Source organism: Rhinichthys klamathensis, unplaced genomic scaffold, assembly GCF_029890125.1.
Source record: "Rhinichthys klamathensis goyatoka isolate OS25496 unplaced genomic scaffold, OSU_Roscu_1.1 h1tg000123l_1, whole genome shotgun sequence".
NCBI lineage: Eukaryota > Metazoa > Chordata > Actinopteri > Cypriniformes > Leuciscidae > Rhinichthys > Rhinichthys klamathensis.
In genome coordinates, this window is record NW_026606660.1 from 59,466 (window position 1) to 77,742 (window position 18,277).

Consider the following 18,277-nt stretch of genomic DNA (forward strand, 5'->3'; position numbering starts at 1 on the left):
ATAATCAAAGCGGCCCACCTTCTCCTGAATAGTACTCAGTGGGAACGATGTTCTCGTCCCAGATGATCTTCTCGGTGGGATACAGAGGCATCTGGTTGAGCTGTTCAATCTGCGAGATCCGCCTCTCGTGGTGGGACACCTGAACAGAAGTGAGAACGGTTTCATGAGGTTTGTTTCCTCTCAGCGAGCTCCTCCATGAACCACATCATCTGCCCGCTGGACGAATCACGCTCTGCTATCACGGTTAACCCGTCAAACACATCAGACGGCCAAACGTAGGCTATACATGCATCACAGCGCAGTGGGCCAATCGCATCCCACGAACACTTGAAGAGCCATACATGTATTCATTACTTCAATGAGCTCGTTGTTTCTACATTAAATGAATACATTGTTAGCTAACTGTGTGATTTGTATATGTATTTAATTAAACATTTAATTTAAAATTGAACAATATTATTGATCTGCCTGCATTGACAGCATTATATGAGAACTGAGCTGGACGATGACATCACGGTTTTCTCCTGAGCAGCTATATATATATATATTAAATAAATTAACTTTTTTACAACAAAAATGAATCATCACTGACTTACTTAAGCTGGACTCTGACGCTATTTTCTTCTAGAAAAAAACTTTGTTGCATTATTTTCCTGTTATCTCTGTAAAGCTGCTTTTGAAACAATCTGTATTGTAAAAAGCGCTCTCTCTCTCTCTCTCTCTCTCTCTCTCTCTCTCTCTCTCTCTCTCTCTCTCTCTCTCTCTCTCTCTCTCTCTCTCTCTCTCTCTATATATATATATATATATATATATATATATATATATATATATATATATATATATACACTCACCGGCCACTTTATTAGGTACACCTGTCCAACTGCTCGTTAACACTTAATTTCTAAGCAGCCAATCACATGGCGGCAACTCAGTGCATTTAGGCATGTAGACATGGTCAAGACAATCTCCTGCAGTTCAAACCGAGCATCAGTATGGGGAAGAAAGTTGATTTGAGTGACTTTGAACGTGGCATGATTGTTGGTGCCAGAAGGGCTGGTCTGAGTATTTCAGAAACTGCTAATCTACTGGGATTTTCACGCACAACCATCTCTAGGGTTTACAGAGAATCGTCCGAAAAAGAAAAAACATCCAGTGAGCGGCAGTTCTGTGGGCGGAAATGCCTTGTTGATGCCAGAGGTCAGAGGAGAATGGCCAGACTGGTTCGAGCTGATAGAAGGGCAACAGTGACTGAAATAACCACTCGTTACAACCGAGGTATGCAGCAAAGCATTTGTGAAGCCACAACACGCACAACCTTGAGGCGGATGGGCTACAACAGCAGAAGACTCCACCGGGTACCACTCATCTCCACTACAAATACGAAAAAGAGGCTACAATTTGCAAGAGCTCACCAAAATTGAACAGTTGAAGACTGGAAAAATGTTGCCTGGTCTGATGAGTCTCGATTTCTGTTGAGACATTCAGATGTTAGAGTCAGAATTTGGCGTAAACAGAATGAGAACATGGAACCATCATGCCTTGTTACCACTGTGCAGGCTGGTGGTGGTGGTGTAATGGTGTGGGGGATGTTTTCCTGGCACACTTTAGGCCCCTTAGTGCCAATTGGGCATCGTTTAAATGCCACGGCCTACCTGAGCATTGTTTCTGACCATGTCCATCCCTTTATGGCCACCATGTACCCATCCTCTGATGGCTACTTCCACCATGTCACAAAGCTCTAATCATTTCAAATTGGTTTCTTGAACATGACAATGAGTTCACTGTACTAAAATGGCCTCCACAGTCACCAGATCTCAACCCAATAGAGCATCTTTGGGATGTGGTGGAACGGGAGATTCGCATCATGGATGTGCAGCCGACAAATCTGCGGCAACTGTGTGATGCCATCATGTCAATATGGACCAAACTCCCTGAGGAATGCTTCCAGCACCTTGTTGAATCTATGCCACGAAGAATTGAGGCAGTTCTGAAGGCAAAAGGGGGTCCAACCCGGTACCTAATAAAGTGGCCGGTGAGTGTATATATATATATATATATATAAGAAATAATAGAAAAGTATATTTCTGAAATAGTACATAACTTGAACAGAGATAACCTCTGATAACAGATCACTGTAAATTGTAAAGTGGACTCATGCATGTTCTGTAAAGCTGCTTTGAAACAATATGTAATGTGAAAAGCGCTATACAAATAAACTTGAATTGAAAAAGCAGCATCATCAAAACCAGTACAAACTAGTACTAATGTAAACATGTTTCCCAGCAGCACACAATCCTGCGCACAGATTTTGTATACAAATCAAAATGTTGTTCTTGTGTGTTTGCGTAATTTATCGTGAACGGTGCAGTGCAAATCCCACAGTCTCAAAGCCTTTCTTAAAAGAAACTGTAATACACACTACACTTTTAAAAGTTTCCTGTACTTCCTGATCACCCTATTATGTTAAAAAATCCAAATGAGCGAACGCTGCGAGACAACTCTGCTGAGAAAACATTAAACAATTGCAATGAGAAACTGAGTCGGGCGGCTCTTGGAGAAACTCAAATGAGTTAATCAGGAGTGTTGGGGCCGCTTATCCTGTGGAAGCTTAATGAAGTGTTTTATCTGGTTTGTGCCCTGCTCTGACTCTATCGTGGGCCGCAGATTTCAGCTGAACACTCGGATGACCGGCCTGACACCGACTCCAGCGCAGCGACAGCATTAAAGAAGAAATGCTCCCGTTCTTGATGAGATTTGGAGCGAGTAATTAAAACATGCCGAAGCAGGACCACCAATGGGCCTAAAACATCTATAACAGTGACGATTAAAGCAGTCAAACACTAATAGAACTTATAAATTGAAAATGTTACAAATATAATCTAATCCGAAATTAGCAGCTCCAGTCATTTCGTGCAAAACCTTTTAAAAGTGTTTGTCCCGCGACACTAAACTACACGGACCGCATGGTCACTATAACCCTAATGTGCAAATAAATACTGTAACTCAAATAAAATAAAAAGCACACTCAAATACTGGTGAAATTGTATAGAAAGTATGGGTTATCAATATATCGCAATATAAAAATGCAACAATATGTATCGTGGATAGTGACAATATCGCCCAAATACATATTAATTCACCCAAAATGAAAATTACTGTGAGTTTTAGTGTCAGTACTACATTAAACTAATATAATGTTGAATATAATGTATAATAATGCATTGTGGGTCCTCCTGGTAATGCTAAATGTATGATGTTACCAGTAAAAAGTGTCCTACATTATATACAGGTGCTGGTCAACGAATTAGAATTATTTTAAATAGTGCAATCATGAAATTCTTTGAATGCATTTTTTGTGCAGAAAGCAAATCAGGTGTTCACCGCACCTGTCCTACTCGTTAGACTAATCACAGAACTCGTTATCTGGAAAAAAATTTGCTCAGCTGAGCTTTCCAAAAGGCCCATTTAGGCCATTTAACTGTGACACTGTTGTTTTATTGAATTAGAATAATGGTGAAAGCGTTTCATTGAATTAGAATAAATGCTCAAATTTTTGTTTTCTGTGAAGAGTGTTCACTGTGCAGTATAAAGTCAGGGTTGAGTAGAATTTCTAAGTTGTAAAATCAATCATGGGTAAGCAGCGCGACCTCTCAACCGGAATAGTGGCTCAAATTCAAGCCCTTCGCCAACAAGGCTTGACCCAAACTAAAATTGCTGAGCAGCTCGGCATCAGCCAGTCTTCCGTCTGCAAAGCTCTCAAGAAAAACTGCAGCAAGCGCACCAACTGTTCCGGCGTCCGAAAAACTTCTGCTCGCGACAACAAGCAGCTGAGAAAGATCGCAGTCAGCAACCGGTTCAAGTCCACTTCCGAGCTCACCGACTTGTGGAACAAGCAGACCGGCGCTGACGTCTCCAGATCAACCACTTACCGTCGTCTGCGCGAACTCGGCTTCAAATCTCGCGTTCCAGCAGTAAAACCGATGCTGAACAAGAAACAAATGGTGAAACGGCTGAAGTGGGCCAAAGAACACGGCGAGTGGACTGCTGAAGACTGGCAGAAAGTGGTCTTCAGTGTCGAATCACGCTTCTGCATCTCCTTCGGTGACCAAGGTCCTCGTGTCTGGCGTCGTGGTGGCGAAACCTACAACCACGAGTGCGTGAAAAGATCCGTCAAGTTTCCCCAGAGCGTTATGGTCTGGGGATGCATGTCCGCTCGAGGTGTAGGGAAACTCTGCTTCCTCAAGAAGACTGTCAATGCTGCCGTATATCAAGATGTTCTGGAAACGTTCCTGATTCCGACTGTTGAGGAACAGTTCGGCGAAGAAGACTTCATATTTCAACAGGATCTTGCACCGGCTCATGCGGCAAAGTCGACCAAAGATTGGTTCACTAAAAAACAGCTTGAAGTTTTGGCATGGCCGGCCAACTCGCCTGACCTCAATGTCATTGAAAGCCTTTGGGCCATCGTCAAGCGGAAAATTCGCGGCAGAAAGCCTACTACGCTGGACCAACTGAAGCAGAACATCGCCACTGCCTGGGAAGCTGTGAGTGCGGAAACTTGCGACAAGCTGGTCAAATCGATGCCGCGGAGACTTCAGGCAGTCATACAAGCCAAAGGGGCAGCCACAAAATACTGAGAAAGTGATGATTGTAATTTTAATAAAAATTATTGCAATTCAATGAAACGCTTTCACCATTATTCTAATTCAATAAAACAACAGTGTCACAGTTAAATGGCCTAAATGGGCCTTTTGGAAAGCTCAGCTGAGCAAATTTTTTTCCAGATAACGAGTTCTGTGATTAGTCTAACGAGTAGGACAGGTGCGGTGAACACCTGATTTGCTTTCTGCACAAAAAATGCATTCAAAGAATTTCATGATTGCACTATTTAAAATAATTCTAATTCGTTGACCAGCACCTGTACACTCACCTAAAGGATTATTAGGAACACCATACTAATACTGTGTTTGACCCCCTTTCGCCTTCAGAACTGCCTTAATTGTACGTGGCATTGATTCAACAAGGTGCTGAAAGCATTCTTTAGAAATGTTGGGCCATATTGATAGGATAGCATCTTGCAGTTGATGGAGATTTGTGGGATGCACATCCAGGGCACGAAGCTCCCGTTCCACCACATCCCAAAGATGCTCTATTGGGTTGAGATCTGGTGACTGTGGGGGCCATTTTAGTACAGTGAACTCATTGTCATGTTCAAGAAACCAATTTGAAATGATTCGAGCTTTGTGACATGGTGCATTATCCTGCTGGAAGTAGCCATCAGAGGATGGGTACATGGTGGCCATAAAGGGATGGACATGGTCAGAAACAATGCTCAGGTAGGCCGTGGCATTTAAACGATGCCCAATTGGCACTAAGGGGCCTAAAGTGTGCCAAGAAAACATCCCCCACACCATTACACCACCACCACCAGCCTGCACAGTGGTAACAAGGCATGACGGATCCATGTTCTCATTCTGTTTACGCCAAATTCTGACTCTACCATCTGAATGTCTCAACAGAAATCGAGACTCATCAGACCAGGCAACATTTTTCCAGTCTTCAACTGTCCAATTTTGGTGAGCTCTTGCAAATTGTAGCCTCTTTTTCCTATTTGTAGTGGAGATGAGTGGTACCCGGTGGGGTCTTCTGCTGTTGTAGGCCATCCGCCTCAAGGTTGTGCGTGTTGTGGCTTCACAAATGCTTTGCTGCATACCTCGGTTGTAACGAGTGGTTATTTCAGTCAAAGTTGCTCTTCTATCAGCTTGAATCAGTCGGCCCATTCTCCTCTGACCTCTAGCATCAACAAGGCATTTTCGCCCACAGGACTGCCGCATACTGGATGTTTTTCCCTTTTCACACCATTCTTTGTAAACCCTAGAAATGGTTGTGCGTGAAAATCCCAGTAACTGAGCAGATTGTGAAATACTCAGACCGGCCCGTCTGGCACCAACGACCATGCCACGCTCAAAATTGCTTAAATCACCTTTCTTTCCCATTCTGACATTCAGTTTGGAGTTCAGGAGATTGTCTTGACCAGGACCACACCCCTAAATGCATTGAAGCAACTGCCATGTGATTGGTTGATTAGATAATTGCATTAATGAGAAATTGAACAGGTTTTCCTAATAATCCTTTAGGTGAGTGTATATATAATGTTGAATATAATGTATAATAATGCAATGGGGGAATAATTGTGGGTCCTGATAATGCCAAATGTCTGATGTTACCAGTAAAAGGTGTCCTACATTATTATAAATATATCTAGTTTTGAATGCGTGTCCCATGACCAAACCAGTTGAGAACCACTGCTATAAAAATAAATCGCTTATTGTTAGATCAAGTTAGATAACACATTGACTAATGTTAACAAACGAGACCTCGTTGTAAAGTGTTACCAACTTTTCTATATCCATCCGGGTGTCTGTGACATAACCGTATGTTCGAACAGGTGTTTGTGTGAACGTGGCGTCAACAAAGTGTTATTGATTGTATATTTTGAGTTTTATTCACATCCATTATGCAGGTACAAGTTAAATTATATTTTGCTTCCTAAAATATATTTACACAATGCAAGATGGAAAATAGTGCCCTGTTAAAGTTTTGCTACATTTTCTTTCGTGTTTTATTTATTTTTATTTATTCTTTAAGCAGATGCACTGAGTTTTGGTGAATAAGAGGACCTATTTTATGTTGATGCACATAGTTGTACATTAGCAGGAATATAGCACAAAATGGATGTGAAAGCAGTTATGATTAGCCTATGTGACAATAAAATTTGTTTTGGTTAAAATCAACAAATCATTGTGATAATTAATTGTGATCTCAATATTGATGAAAATAATTGTGATTATCATTTTGGCCATAACCGGGCAGCCCTAGAACGTGGCGTCACCAAATGATCTCAGTCACAAATGTGAGACACTATGCTGTAAACTATAAACAATCACAAAAATGTACCCGTTTGTTTATGTTCTATTAGACGGACCTATTTTTTTATGACTTGCCAGTACAGAACGAAACATTTGCTATCTTCATTTATCCTCATTCTTCCACTGAGTGCAGCTCTTTTTAGAAACTGGCCAAAAAAAAACAACAACATTTGTGTCATATTTGAAGATGTGCCTACCAGCAGTTCCAGAAGAAACTCTTTCTCGTAGGACGTGTCTTCTCCCTCGGGAAGCTCCGGCAGGAGACACAGGTATGCCGACACCCGGTGGAGGGTGTTGGGACTACAGACAGAGAGATGAAGAGGGAAAAGTGGGTCAAAGATGAACAGTGTCCTTTCAGAAACAAGCTAAAGAAGGTTGCCTTAATAACAGGCATTCATTCACACGTTATAAAGATTGTACATAATTTTAAATCAATAACTGGCAAACCCAACCAATTCTGCAACACAAGCTAGCTAATACATCCTTGTTAACAAATGGGACTTGCAAAGTGTTTCCTATGAAATTTGCATAGGTTATGTTTCTAGGTTATAGCTAAAACACACACACACACACATTTGACCTGTAATATTTAAATGTTTAAATTATTTTCTGTAGAGTTCGTTCTGTACAACTTCTCATTTTAATATATTCATATTTATATATTTATTTCATTTAGCACATTTCAGTTCAGCACTGTTTTTCTTGGAGTGTTATGTTTGTTCTTAATCACAGTATCCATTTTAAAATATATCGGTTAAATAATCAGTTATCGGCATGTACGGTCAAACCTAAATATCGGTATCGGTAAAATCCACTATCGGTCGACCTCTAGCCCCTTATACTGTGATCACACATATGAGTGTTTCTGGGTGTTTCTCCCTCATTTCTGCTTCAAGCTCTTGATAAACTGTGGCATTTCTTTGTGGTTTAGAGTCCAGTATTCCCATAAATCTTTTGTCTTTTATGAGTTTAATAAAGAGCTCTGTCTCGTCTTCTGTCCAAACACACCGCACCTTCTTTAAAGAGTGATCGACTTTTACGTACGTCAGGTGACTGTAAATGCCCAAAAACTGTTTCCATTGCAGTTTTACGAAATATTCCTTTTTAGAACTGCCTGAAAAACCACTTTATTCGAGCGTAAACATTTTTTTGCGATACATGGGAGTTTTTGTGTAACTGACGTGTTTCCATTGTGCATATTTTTAATTCGCAATTTCAATTTCACAATTTGAAGGGTAATGGAAACGCAGCTTGTGAAGTAAAAAGTGATCAGAGAGTAAAAAGTGATCTGCACACTCCGAGCTTTTAAAGCTGCTAGAATGACAGTCTTTGCCGTTATTTGATTGATAGACGGGTGTTGCTGAAGACTCGAATTAAACAGCCAGTCTTTTTGAGCTGCCTGCAGATTACCGTAGATTTCATAATAAGTGTACAAACTATCACTCAGCATAGTTTTTAATCATGTCAAGATAAATCTTGCGGTTTTTCCCATTCATTTGCGCCTTGCACTTTCTCTAGAGTGAATGCGTCCTGTATCGGTGCGCTGCCTTGCTAAATCTAGATAGTAGGGATGCACAGTTTAAGAAAATTATCGGGTGAAACTGCCATTTTTGGTTTTTGGCCGAAATTCTAAAAAAATTGAATTTTTTTAAACTTATGCACAACTAGGGTTGCCAACCGTTCCGTATAATACGGAATCGTCCCGTATTTGACACATAAAAGTCTTGTTCCGTATTGAACAGATACGGAACGCACTTTGTTCCGTATTTTTGAGAATCAATTCAGTGCAAATTCATGACAGGCACATAGCTTCTAATAAATGTCAGACAGACTATGAACGAAGACATTTAAGGCTAAGATAAGAAAAAAAAACCCGACGGTGCGGTAGATACTAATTTCTCCCCCTGTTTGTCTGTGATCAGCCGCGTAGCGTTTTTATCATCATCAGAGAATGCCCTTTTAATTGGTCGTTAGTCATTGTGAGTCACGTATTGTAGCAACGATGACGACAAGTGACAACAGCGGGAAATGTAAAAATGACTACCTCCGAGCAGCCGGCGAAAAAGAAAAGAGCAAATATATAGCGTTGAATGGGAAAATGACTACCCGTGGCTGGAATGCCCGAGGTATTAAAGGTAGGAATATTAAAAATGTTATTTTTTGCACTGGAAAGAACATTCTAGAAGTCTAATTCTATTGAATAAGTTCGCACAAGGCTACAGAAAACTGTTGTGTTTATTTTTCTTCAAATGCAGTCTGAGTTTTGAATGTTATAGGCTATGTTGTATTTGTTTAAGTTAAAAATAAAACGTATTATAAACTAAACAAATCCATGGTTCATTGTTGGCAAAATGATCATGATAGCTATATATCTATGTGGTTCAGTCTTGTATAGGCCTATTATTGATTAGGACTACTTTGCTATTCTATAAATATATAGGCGTAGGCCTAATAAGTTGTATTATAATTAGGGCTGCACGTTTTCAAGTTTTTCATTAACCGTTAACCGAGGCCCTTAGCGGTTAATACTCGGTTAACCATAGTGTGCGCGCCGCAACCCCGAGATACACACACGAGAAAGGGGTAGTTCATTTTTAACACCTTTAACCTCTTAACCTTCTCCAGAGCGTCGGCGCACTGAAGCGTTTTTTTATTTATTTAGTTCAAATATACTATCAGATTTAATGTTACACCTTGACAAACTATACATCATTAAAAAGATATAAGACTCAAGATTCAGTATTTGACCACTATTGTATTCTGAGAAACTTATAGTGACAGTTATGTCTTAATTTGTGTCAGGAGTTATGAAATGAAAAAAATGAGTCGATACCTTTAATATGAATTATGAGCGTCAGCTGGTCCATTCATAAAAAACACTCCGTGCTGTCGTCATGACAGCGATTCACAAAACAACGTCCCTGAGGGCTTTTAGCTCAACAATGTACAGATGTGGAGAAATATTGATATATTCTCATAGATTCACATCATATTTCTATAGACAGGAATAATATTTATTGAATTTATACCCAAATGCGTCGATGTAATCATAATGATCGCTTCTTACTGAGATGTGCTGTTTTCCATTCATACCAATAGCATGGGGGCGCTATTATGTCCAATAAAAGTCCATATATGGATCATGAAGAAGACCCATAGTCATGTGACATTCCAGGACGTCACTGAGTGATACAGAAAGTACAGAGATCGCTGTAACATGCAGATAAAGATGTTTTGAAGACAATAAACATGATTGCAATGATATTTGAGTTACCTGTGTTCTTCAAGCCATGCCAGGTATTTCATAATAATAGATTATATTTATAATGTAATGCTAATCGATATAGATTTCATCATCGTTCAGAACACTAAATACATTTTCTGTCTGATTTTTTTTTTATCTGAAGCCAAGTTAGATCACAGAAGATTATTTAAAACACTAGACTTGCGTTATATAGTGAGTTTGGAGCGCAAACATAGTTTTAATCTCATAAATGGTTGTGTATTGATGGTGTGCTAAGCTAACATGCTAGCGAGCCCAGGCGCACCTGCCACGAGCAGTTATTGTTTTATGATTTTTTTTCTAAATAGGAATGCTTACTGAAATGTTTCAGTGCATTTGATACCAGTTTCAAATATTTAGTGAGAACTTTGATAAAAGAAATTAGGGTTTGAAACCCTATGAATAGCTTGTGAATAGCCAGTCGTTAGTAGCTATAATGCAGACAAAAGAAATGCATATTTAGAGCCATAATAACCAGTCTGGAGAGGTGTAAATGTGTGCAGGGGAGACTGAGACTGAATGGGGCACCACAAAACAATAGAGACAATAGACTGAATAGATGACTCAGAAGATGACTAAACATCAGTTTGCTAATAGAGTCTAATCAAAATAAAGTAATTTGACATGATCTTGAAAAACATTTAACTAAATACAGAGCTTTATACTTATCATTTTCAGATTTTAAATATAAAATGGTCAGACATGTGGCTTTAGCTGCAGTGCATTTCTAGATTGCTCCAGGGCCAACTTCAATTTTATTTTCATGAAGATGTTTCATAAAAATAAATTTCTAATAACTTTACAAAACTTTGAAGCTATTTAAAATTGTTTTTTTTTCATTATGACAATAATTAATTCTACATTTACAATAAACAACCAGGTGTCAGCTTTCAAATGAGATCATACTTGTGCTTTTAGTGCAAAGGGTTCATGAACTGTATCTGTTTTAGTTTGGGTATGTCATTTCTGGGGATTTTTCAAAAGTGGGCTTGAAGCTTAACAGGTTAATAACTGGTTGGACCACATTTGAAACGAAATTAATTTATAGAAATAAAACGCAGTGGTAAGGACAGAGCAGTTATGGTGTGTTCACACAGAACGCGAATTTAATTATTTGCGCGAGTGATTACATACAAAGTCAATGCAAAGACGCGAATAGACGCATCATTCGCGCCGGGCGTTGCGAATGATGCGAATTGGGCGACGCGTTTGCCGCGAATGTCTTCCACGCACGTTGAAAAATTTGAACTCGAGCGAATGTTCAAGCGTCTAACTAGACGCGATAGACGCGTATTTGACGCTCTATTCGCGATCGGTGTAAACACCATAATGATGCCCGGGTGTTGGCTGTTGAGATGGTACAACAGCGAGGTTGTACTTGATGTATATCTAAGCACTGCATTGCAATACTTGCATTTTGCCCCGTCATTCTCGATTTTAAAGCGCTCCCACGCTGTGCTTTTCTTTGCCCGCTTCATATTAGAAAACTGGTCATGACTACTTCTTGTGGACATTACAAATGTCTGGGAGCGCTCTGGCGGTCTCTTGTGGTGCAAAAATGTATTACAACTAAATTCAATGCACGCCATTGACGCCACTTAACCGAGCAAAATGTTTCACTCGGTGACGCAATTTTTAACAGTTAATCGGTTAATCGGTTAACCATGGACACCCCTAATTATAATATGTTATAACGTTAATGTATGATAGCATACAATATTCACCAGAAGTCACCATTTCAGGGGTTATTTTTCAATAACCATTTCAGGGGTTATTTTTCTTTTTTATTGTGTTCGGTTTTCTTCTCCTCCTTTGATTTTCTATGCTGACTGACTTGTTGCACGCCGGTCTGTTGTTGTGGGGACATTTCCACGTGACGCTGAACGAAACGAACTGTAATTGGTTGTTTGACATGTCGGTCAAACGGCCTTATGGGCGTAACCTGGCCCTAGCCAGATGAATTTCGCTCCGCCTAGCTTCACTCACATCCATCTGGAACCTCTTCCATTGAGAGTGATTTCTCCAACCAACTTTATGGTTTAGCCAATCAGGACGCAGGGCGGGAGTTTCATAGATGTGACGTAGTGGAGAAGCGACCGTGAGAATGTTTTGATTCAGACAACAATGGCGGCTCGCATCGAGGAAACAAGCGTTAACATTGATGCTGCTATTTCATCCGTGTTGTCCAATCTACCTAATATTGTTTCATTAAAAGAACATCAGAGAACGGCTCTTAAGGCTTTTGTTGGTGGAAACGATGTTATATAGATCAGTGCCTTCTCCCGACCGGATTCTTCAGCGTCACGGGTTGGCTTCGGTGTGAGTGGTTGAAATAGCACGTCGATAAAGATGACAGACAAGTGGCTTATCCAATCATATGCAAGGATTTTTGATAAGGCCCAGCCTTCTGAAACGCCATTTCAATGGATCGGTTCCAGATGGATGTGAGTGAAGCTAGGCGGAGCGAAATTCATCTGGCAAGGGCCAGGTTATTATGGGCGGGCCTTGGCCAAAGAAAGCTGCTATGAGTTCCAGACCTTCAGCCGTCAGTCTGAAGGTCTGGCTACGCGAGACTACCCTATGCACAACCGAAGTGTAACTGAGTAATTCCATGGCCAAATTATTCCTTACTTAACAGTCACGTTGTCGCCACCAACTGGTGTAACAATGTAATTGAAACTTTACACTGTAAAGTAAAGTTCAAGTAAAAATGTTATTTTGGTGATCAAAGATGAGTTTTAAGTGATAAAATGATTGACCACAGGGGGGCTTTAATAACTCCGTCAAAAGTACTGCAGCCTCCCCGTGTCTCTTACCTGAGGTGGCCGAAGTGTTTGGTGAGGGACTCTCGCGTGTCCACGGCGGCCACATTAGACAGGGCAAAGTCATTGAGCTCAGGGAAATGAGCAAACGCTGCTCTCTGAAATACAAACACATCAATCACAGACCTTCAAGTTTCAGAAGCATCTGACAGATAACCAACCAATGAACCGTCACGGACCAGATGAGTGTTACAGAACAGACACAGCCTCTCTGGCGACCACTGATACACCGTCTACGCCAGGGGTCTCAAACTCAACTTAACTGGGGGCCGCTGGAGGTATAGTCTGGGTCAGGCTGGGCCGCATCAAGTATTCCACAAAAAATAGTATTCAAGTATTCCAAAAAAGGAGCACAACTGATCCAATCTTCTCAATCTTTATTATTAACGTTTCTTCTGAACTGTTCCTCTGAATTTGAACATTCCTTTCTGTACATGATTGGTTCTTCATGAGCTGTCCTTCTGACAGTTGAAGTTCATTTTACAAACTTTCTTTGTCTATAACACATATTTGTAATATTTATATTTGCTTATGTCCTTTTTATTTTCTTTATACAACACATTAATGATATTGAATGTTTTTTTTGGAAGGCACATTTCCTTTTATTATATACTTAGAAAAACAATTATTGCTTTTGAAATACAAATATTTGCAGTCATGTCTGCCCGTCTTATTGAATTCTTTTTACACATGTATAGTGTCTCAGGCAAATTACTGACTGCACAAATCAAAGCAAACCTTCTTATCAACCTGTTAGACACATATTACAAGCTCAAAATGATTATTCTCACATTGTTTTAAAGCAGGGTCTCTCTCCAACACGTCGCTCGTGAGCTACCAGTAGCTCGCGGCCTGATTGGTGGTAGCTCGACAAGGGGCAGTTCACATATCGCGCTCACATATTTTGCGAGCTCAAGTTCGTTATTTCAAATGTAGGTGCGCGTGCGCGGCAAGCGCGCTCATAATTGAAGCGACGCGCTCATTTTTTCCAGGCGCGCAGTATGTTTGTACTTAGCGGTTGTCTATGGCAACTATTGACAACAAACCCACCGTATGGTAGCCCATTTAAAACGCGGCACACGCAACGACGGGCCGCACTAACATTACACTTTAATGTCAAGTAGGGGGCCACAAAATATCACCCCGGGGGCCGCAAATGGCCCGCGGGCCGCGAGTTTGAGACCCCTGGTCTACGCTGATACGGGAACCGTTTTAACTGCATTTGTAACTGTCCTAAGTGAAACTGAGCGCGGCAGCCAACAGCCAACACAGACCGCTGGACTTGGATGGGTTCGATGCATTTAAAAAACCGAGGGAAAGGAAAATACTACATATTTTTTATAGGTCAAATACAGTGAACATTATAATGATAGTACAAATCGATTTTTCAAGACATAAGTGTTCATTGAATCGATTGTAAAATCGATTTTCCATCTAAAGACGTTTCCATTTTCAACACCAAATATAGGCAAATCCACGGACACCTAACAGGCATTAGGACGAGCGTAAAGAGGGCGCTTGAGACGCACAAGTCAGCAATATTTCTGCGATATAAATCGATATTTTTCCCCCAAAAAAGTATTGATTTTTAAGGCGCAAGTATCGATACATAAGTCCCACTGAAATCCCCGTGTTTAACTTAGCTCGTCAAGGGGCCGTTCACATATCGTGTCTTTTGCGCACTCAAGTTCGTTATTATTCGCTCATTTTTCCCAGGCGCAGCGAGAAGAAAACACCTCAACCTTTCCGTAACAACATTGAACGCTCGGTCAACATGAAGGATGGGGGTGCACCCAAACACTACGGGTGTTTTTCTCTTCTCCGTAAATAAATCTTGTAACTTAGCAGAGCTACAGCAAGCGTTTTTCGGTGGTGGAAATCTACTAAAACTTCTTTGTCGTTGTGGAGAGCGCATGGTTGCTTAGCAACGACAGACGCCACGGGAAAATCTGACCGAATTTTACTATTAATAATAAAAGATAAGCTAATGTGCACTGTAAATGTCAGTAATTTATCTTTTTTGACTCATTCTTTTTATATAAAATGATTTGAAGGCTGAAATATGTGAGGTTTATCTTTTTATAAAACCTTTTTTCTCAAAACTTTATTTGCACTTTTTAACTCTGCATTGTTAATTGCAATACTGCACTTGATTTACTTTTTAAAGGCTTGCACTGTTTCAATAAATGAACTAATTTTCTCAACACATCTTTCATTCATTTTGTCCAGCATTTGCGAGCTGTAGAGACTCTGTCCAGTCAGAGACATATATTGTGTAATTTATGTTTTTTAGTTTTCAGTTCAATTAATTCAATCCAAGTAAATTGAACACTCACAAGATGTCACCAAAATCACTCTGTCCCCTTTAAATCTTTCAGAAAATGATGTAAGTGTATCGAATTATATCGAATCGTATCGTTGGCTGAATATCGTGTATCGTATCGTGAGATTAGTGTATCGCTACAGCCCTGGTTATCATTGGTGTCTGAGAAGAGATTAATTCTCACGTTTTCTTTAATATTTATATATACAGAACATCACTTCTCTTCATTTTCCACTGAATTATGCGTTCTGAAGAGCACTGTCCGTTTTCTTCCAGTGCGCGAGTTTTATCAGTCAGAGAGCACGTTCGCTCTAGATCTGCTAATCATACCTCTCTCGTCTTTGTGGTTTTTTATGATGTATTCTCGTAAGCATTATAGATATTTTGTGTTTCTGGTGTAGAACCAAACTTTACACTAATTTAATGCTGCATGTTGTGCCGCAGACGATGTTAAAGGGAAGCCTACAAGATACATACATGAGGAAAAATGCACTGTCAGTGAGCGCCACCTAGCGTGCAGGCGTGAATTAGCAGAAGGCCCTCTATCATTTCGTGTTTGGTGTGAAAGCTCCGCTTGTTAGCGATTAGCCTCGCTTTATCGCGCCGCGTTCAGTGAGAAAGGGCCTTTAGGCTACGACTCGCATGCTTTAAATGAGACGTCATGTTTGAGGTTGCATGTTTTGTGGTCTCGAAATGTTCCCAGACCTTGGATTTTCTGCACTGATCCTCATGGATCAGCCGTGTTAACGATCTGGCACTGTTACCAACTCATCAATTCTGGGCCAGTTTTTTTCCGAGACTAAATGTTGTCCAATGTTTACTCTACTATTAAAGGGCAGCCATAAAAAAACAACAACATGTTTTTCCTTGGATTTTTCAAAGGTGGAATAAATTCCCATGACTTTTCCAGGCTTGGGAATCACCATGTTAAAATCCCCTCATATTGCCAGGTTTTCCTAGCCTTTCCTAGCCCCGCCCACAGCATTTGAGGTCGGGAAGTTCGGTCTGGACTTGATCCGTTGTGAAGCAAGTATGCTCGAACCAGAGCGGTTCGGACCAATCAAATTGTCAGGGCGGGCTTTATACGATGATGGACAGCTGATCAACAGTAACGAAATCATCACGTCACCAAAGAGCGCTTGGGTTGAGTTCGTTTATGGCCGCCGCTGGAGAACTGAGATGTGTAGATTCAGCCGTCGCGTCTGTTATAGAAGATGTACACAGCGCATTCATTTTAAAGGTGAACTATGCAGGTTTTTTACCTCAACCGATCAGCTTCGGAGTCATTGGAATGGTTATATTACTCTTTTCGGGTGGAATGGTGGTCGTCTCGCACCCCCCTATTGCATGTGAGCGGAAAAAACACACTTGCAACTTTGAGCCGGCGGCCCGCAGCATCAGGAAGTGTCGCGTGATATCAGGTCTCGCGATGTAACCAATTGCTTTACGGCAAAAAAGATCTGATAAAATAAGCATCAAACAGAAATATCCCGGCGCCGTATACATGTGGTGTTGGGTGCGCGCAGCTCTTAAAGGGGCCACACCTTATTTCAACTCATTACAGCGTCCATCCTACTGAACAGGTACCGGTGTACAGGGGGAGGGGATCCGGCCGTGAGTGCGAGCCATCTCTGCGTGAGTGCTATTCACGACAGTACAAGTGCTCCACAGCGACTCTAGGGGTCGCTGTTTGACAAAAACGGAATTCCTGCATAATGCACCTTTAAAAGAGGAACAGAGAACCGCGATCAAGGCATTTGTCGATCCAATTGAGTGCAGAGGCATTTTCTTTCCTGGTTGGGTTGAAACGCCCCATAATCACAGCCCAATGGAGCAGAATCAGACTCACATGCTGACGAGAGTCTGAGTATGACGACGTCAGGCTAAGGTTTTCCATGAGTAAGCTGAGGTGTACCTGTAGAGAGGTGATCCTGTCGTAGTGCAGTGTGGTCATCTCTTTCTGTGTGAGAGCGTTTCCAGTCTGATCACTGATCTCGAAGCCAGCGTAGAACTTCAACATGTCCAGCAGCTTCACACAACAACACAACAATCATTACAATAGTCAAGTACAATAAGCCTCATAAACGTTGTTTGAACAGTCATATCAATATCAGGGGACAACTATGACTTTTAATGTTATCAAACCAGCCTGATCAGTGTAAGCTGATCAATTACAGCCAAATTATCATCATTTCTAGTCAGCATACCTATATTTAAACAAACTGAAGTAAGTGAAACGTTTACTCTCGAGTCCGTAAGATTCGGTTTAGTCTACAGCACAGGCATTTTGTGTCTTTATTCTTTGTTATATTAATATTTGTTGCACATCGGCATATATAATTTTTTTATTCTTACGTTTCATTGTTGGCTCATTTGTTAAATGATTGTGGGACAGAAAAAAAACATTTCTGCAGTTGTTTTTTTATAAAGTAACAATTTTTCCACTATATTATTATTGGTAATCCATATTGGCTACGATTTCAATATCACTGCATCCCTAACTGCAAATTATTACATTATTTTTATTATTACATACATTGATACTTCGGGTTTGCTGTGCTTGTTTGTAGGGGTTATTGATTATATATCAATATGACTATAAAGTAATAATAAATAAGACAAATAATCCTATTGTAATATTTCACTGTAAAAAAAATAAGAAAAGTAATATATTTATGATACATTACAAATGTAAAATTACAATACTAATACTTATGGCTGTCTTAGTATCAGAATCTTCAAAATTAAGCGACGTATATTTTGATGCACGACGGCAGGAGCCTTTAAAGATAAGCGTTTCTCAAGTGTGTGAAGATGCTTGTTGAATGTTTTGTTGAAGCGACTGAACTCCCAGTGTTTGCGCTCTGATGGTTGCGCAGGGCCGTATGACGAGTGTTGTGTGTGTGTGTGTGTGTGTGTG

At 40.5% G+C, this 18,277-nt stretch overlaps 1 protein-coding gene across 1 annotated transcript in view; it reads right to left on the reverse strand.

The window, feature by feature from the left end:
* Positions 1-18,277, reverse strand: part of aqr (aquarius intron-binding spliceosomal factor) — a gene marked incomplete at its 3' end in the record, with an annotated part of 90,636 nt that overhangs the window by 58,615 nt on the left and 13,744 nt on the right. Inside the window, exons 12-15 of the mRNA XM_056256158.1 lie at positions 17,273-17,386; positions 13,029-13,132; positions 7,127-7,229; positions 19-139 (exon numbers count right to left, since the gene is read on the reverse strand). Of these exons, the coding sequence (XP_056112133.1) occupies positions 19-139; positions 7,127-7,229; positions 13,029-13,132; positions 17,273-17,386 (442 nt within the window). The remainder of the gene's footprint in view (positions 1-18; positions 140-7,126; positions 7,230-13,028; positions 13,133-17,272; positions 17,387-18,277) is intronic.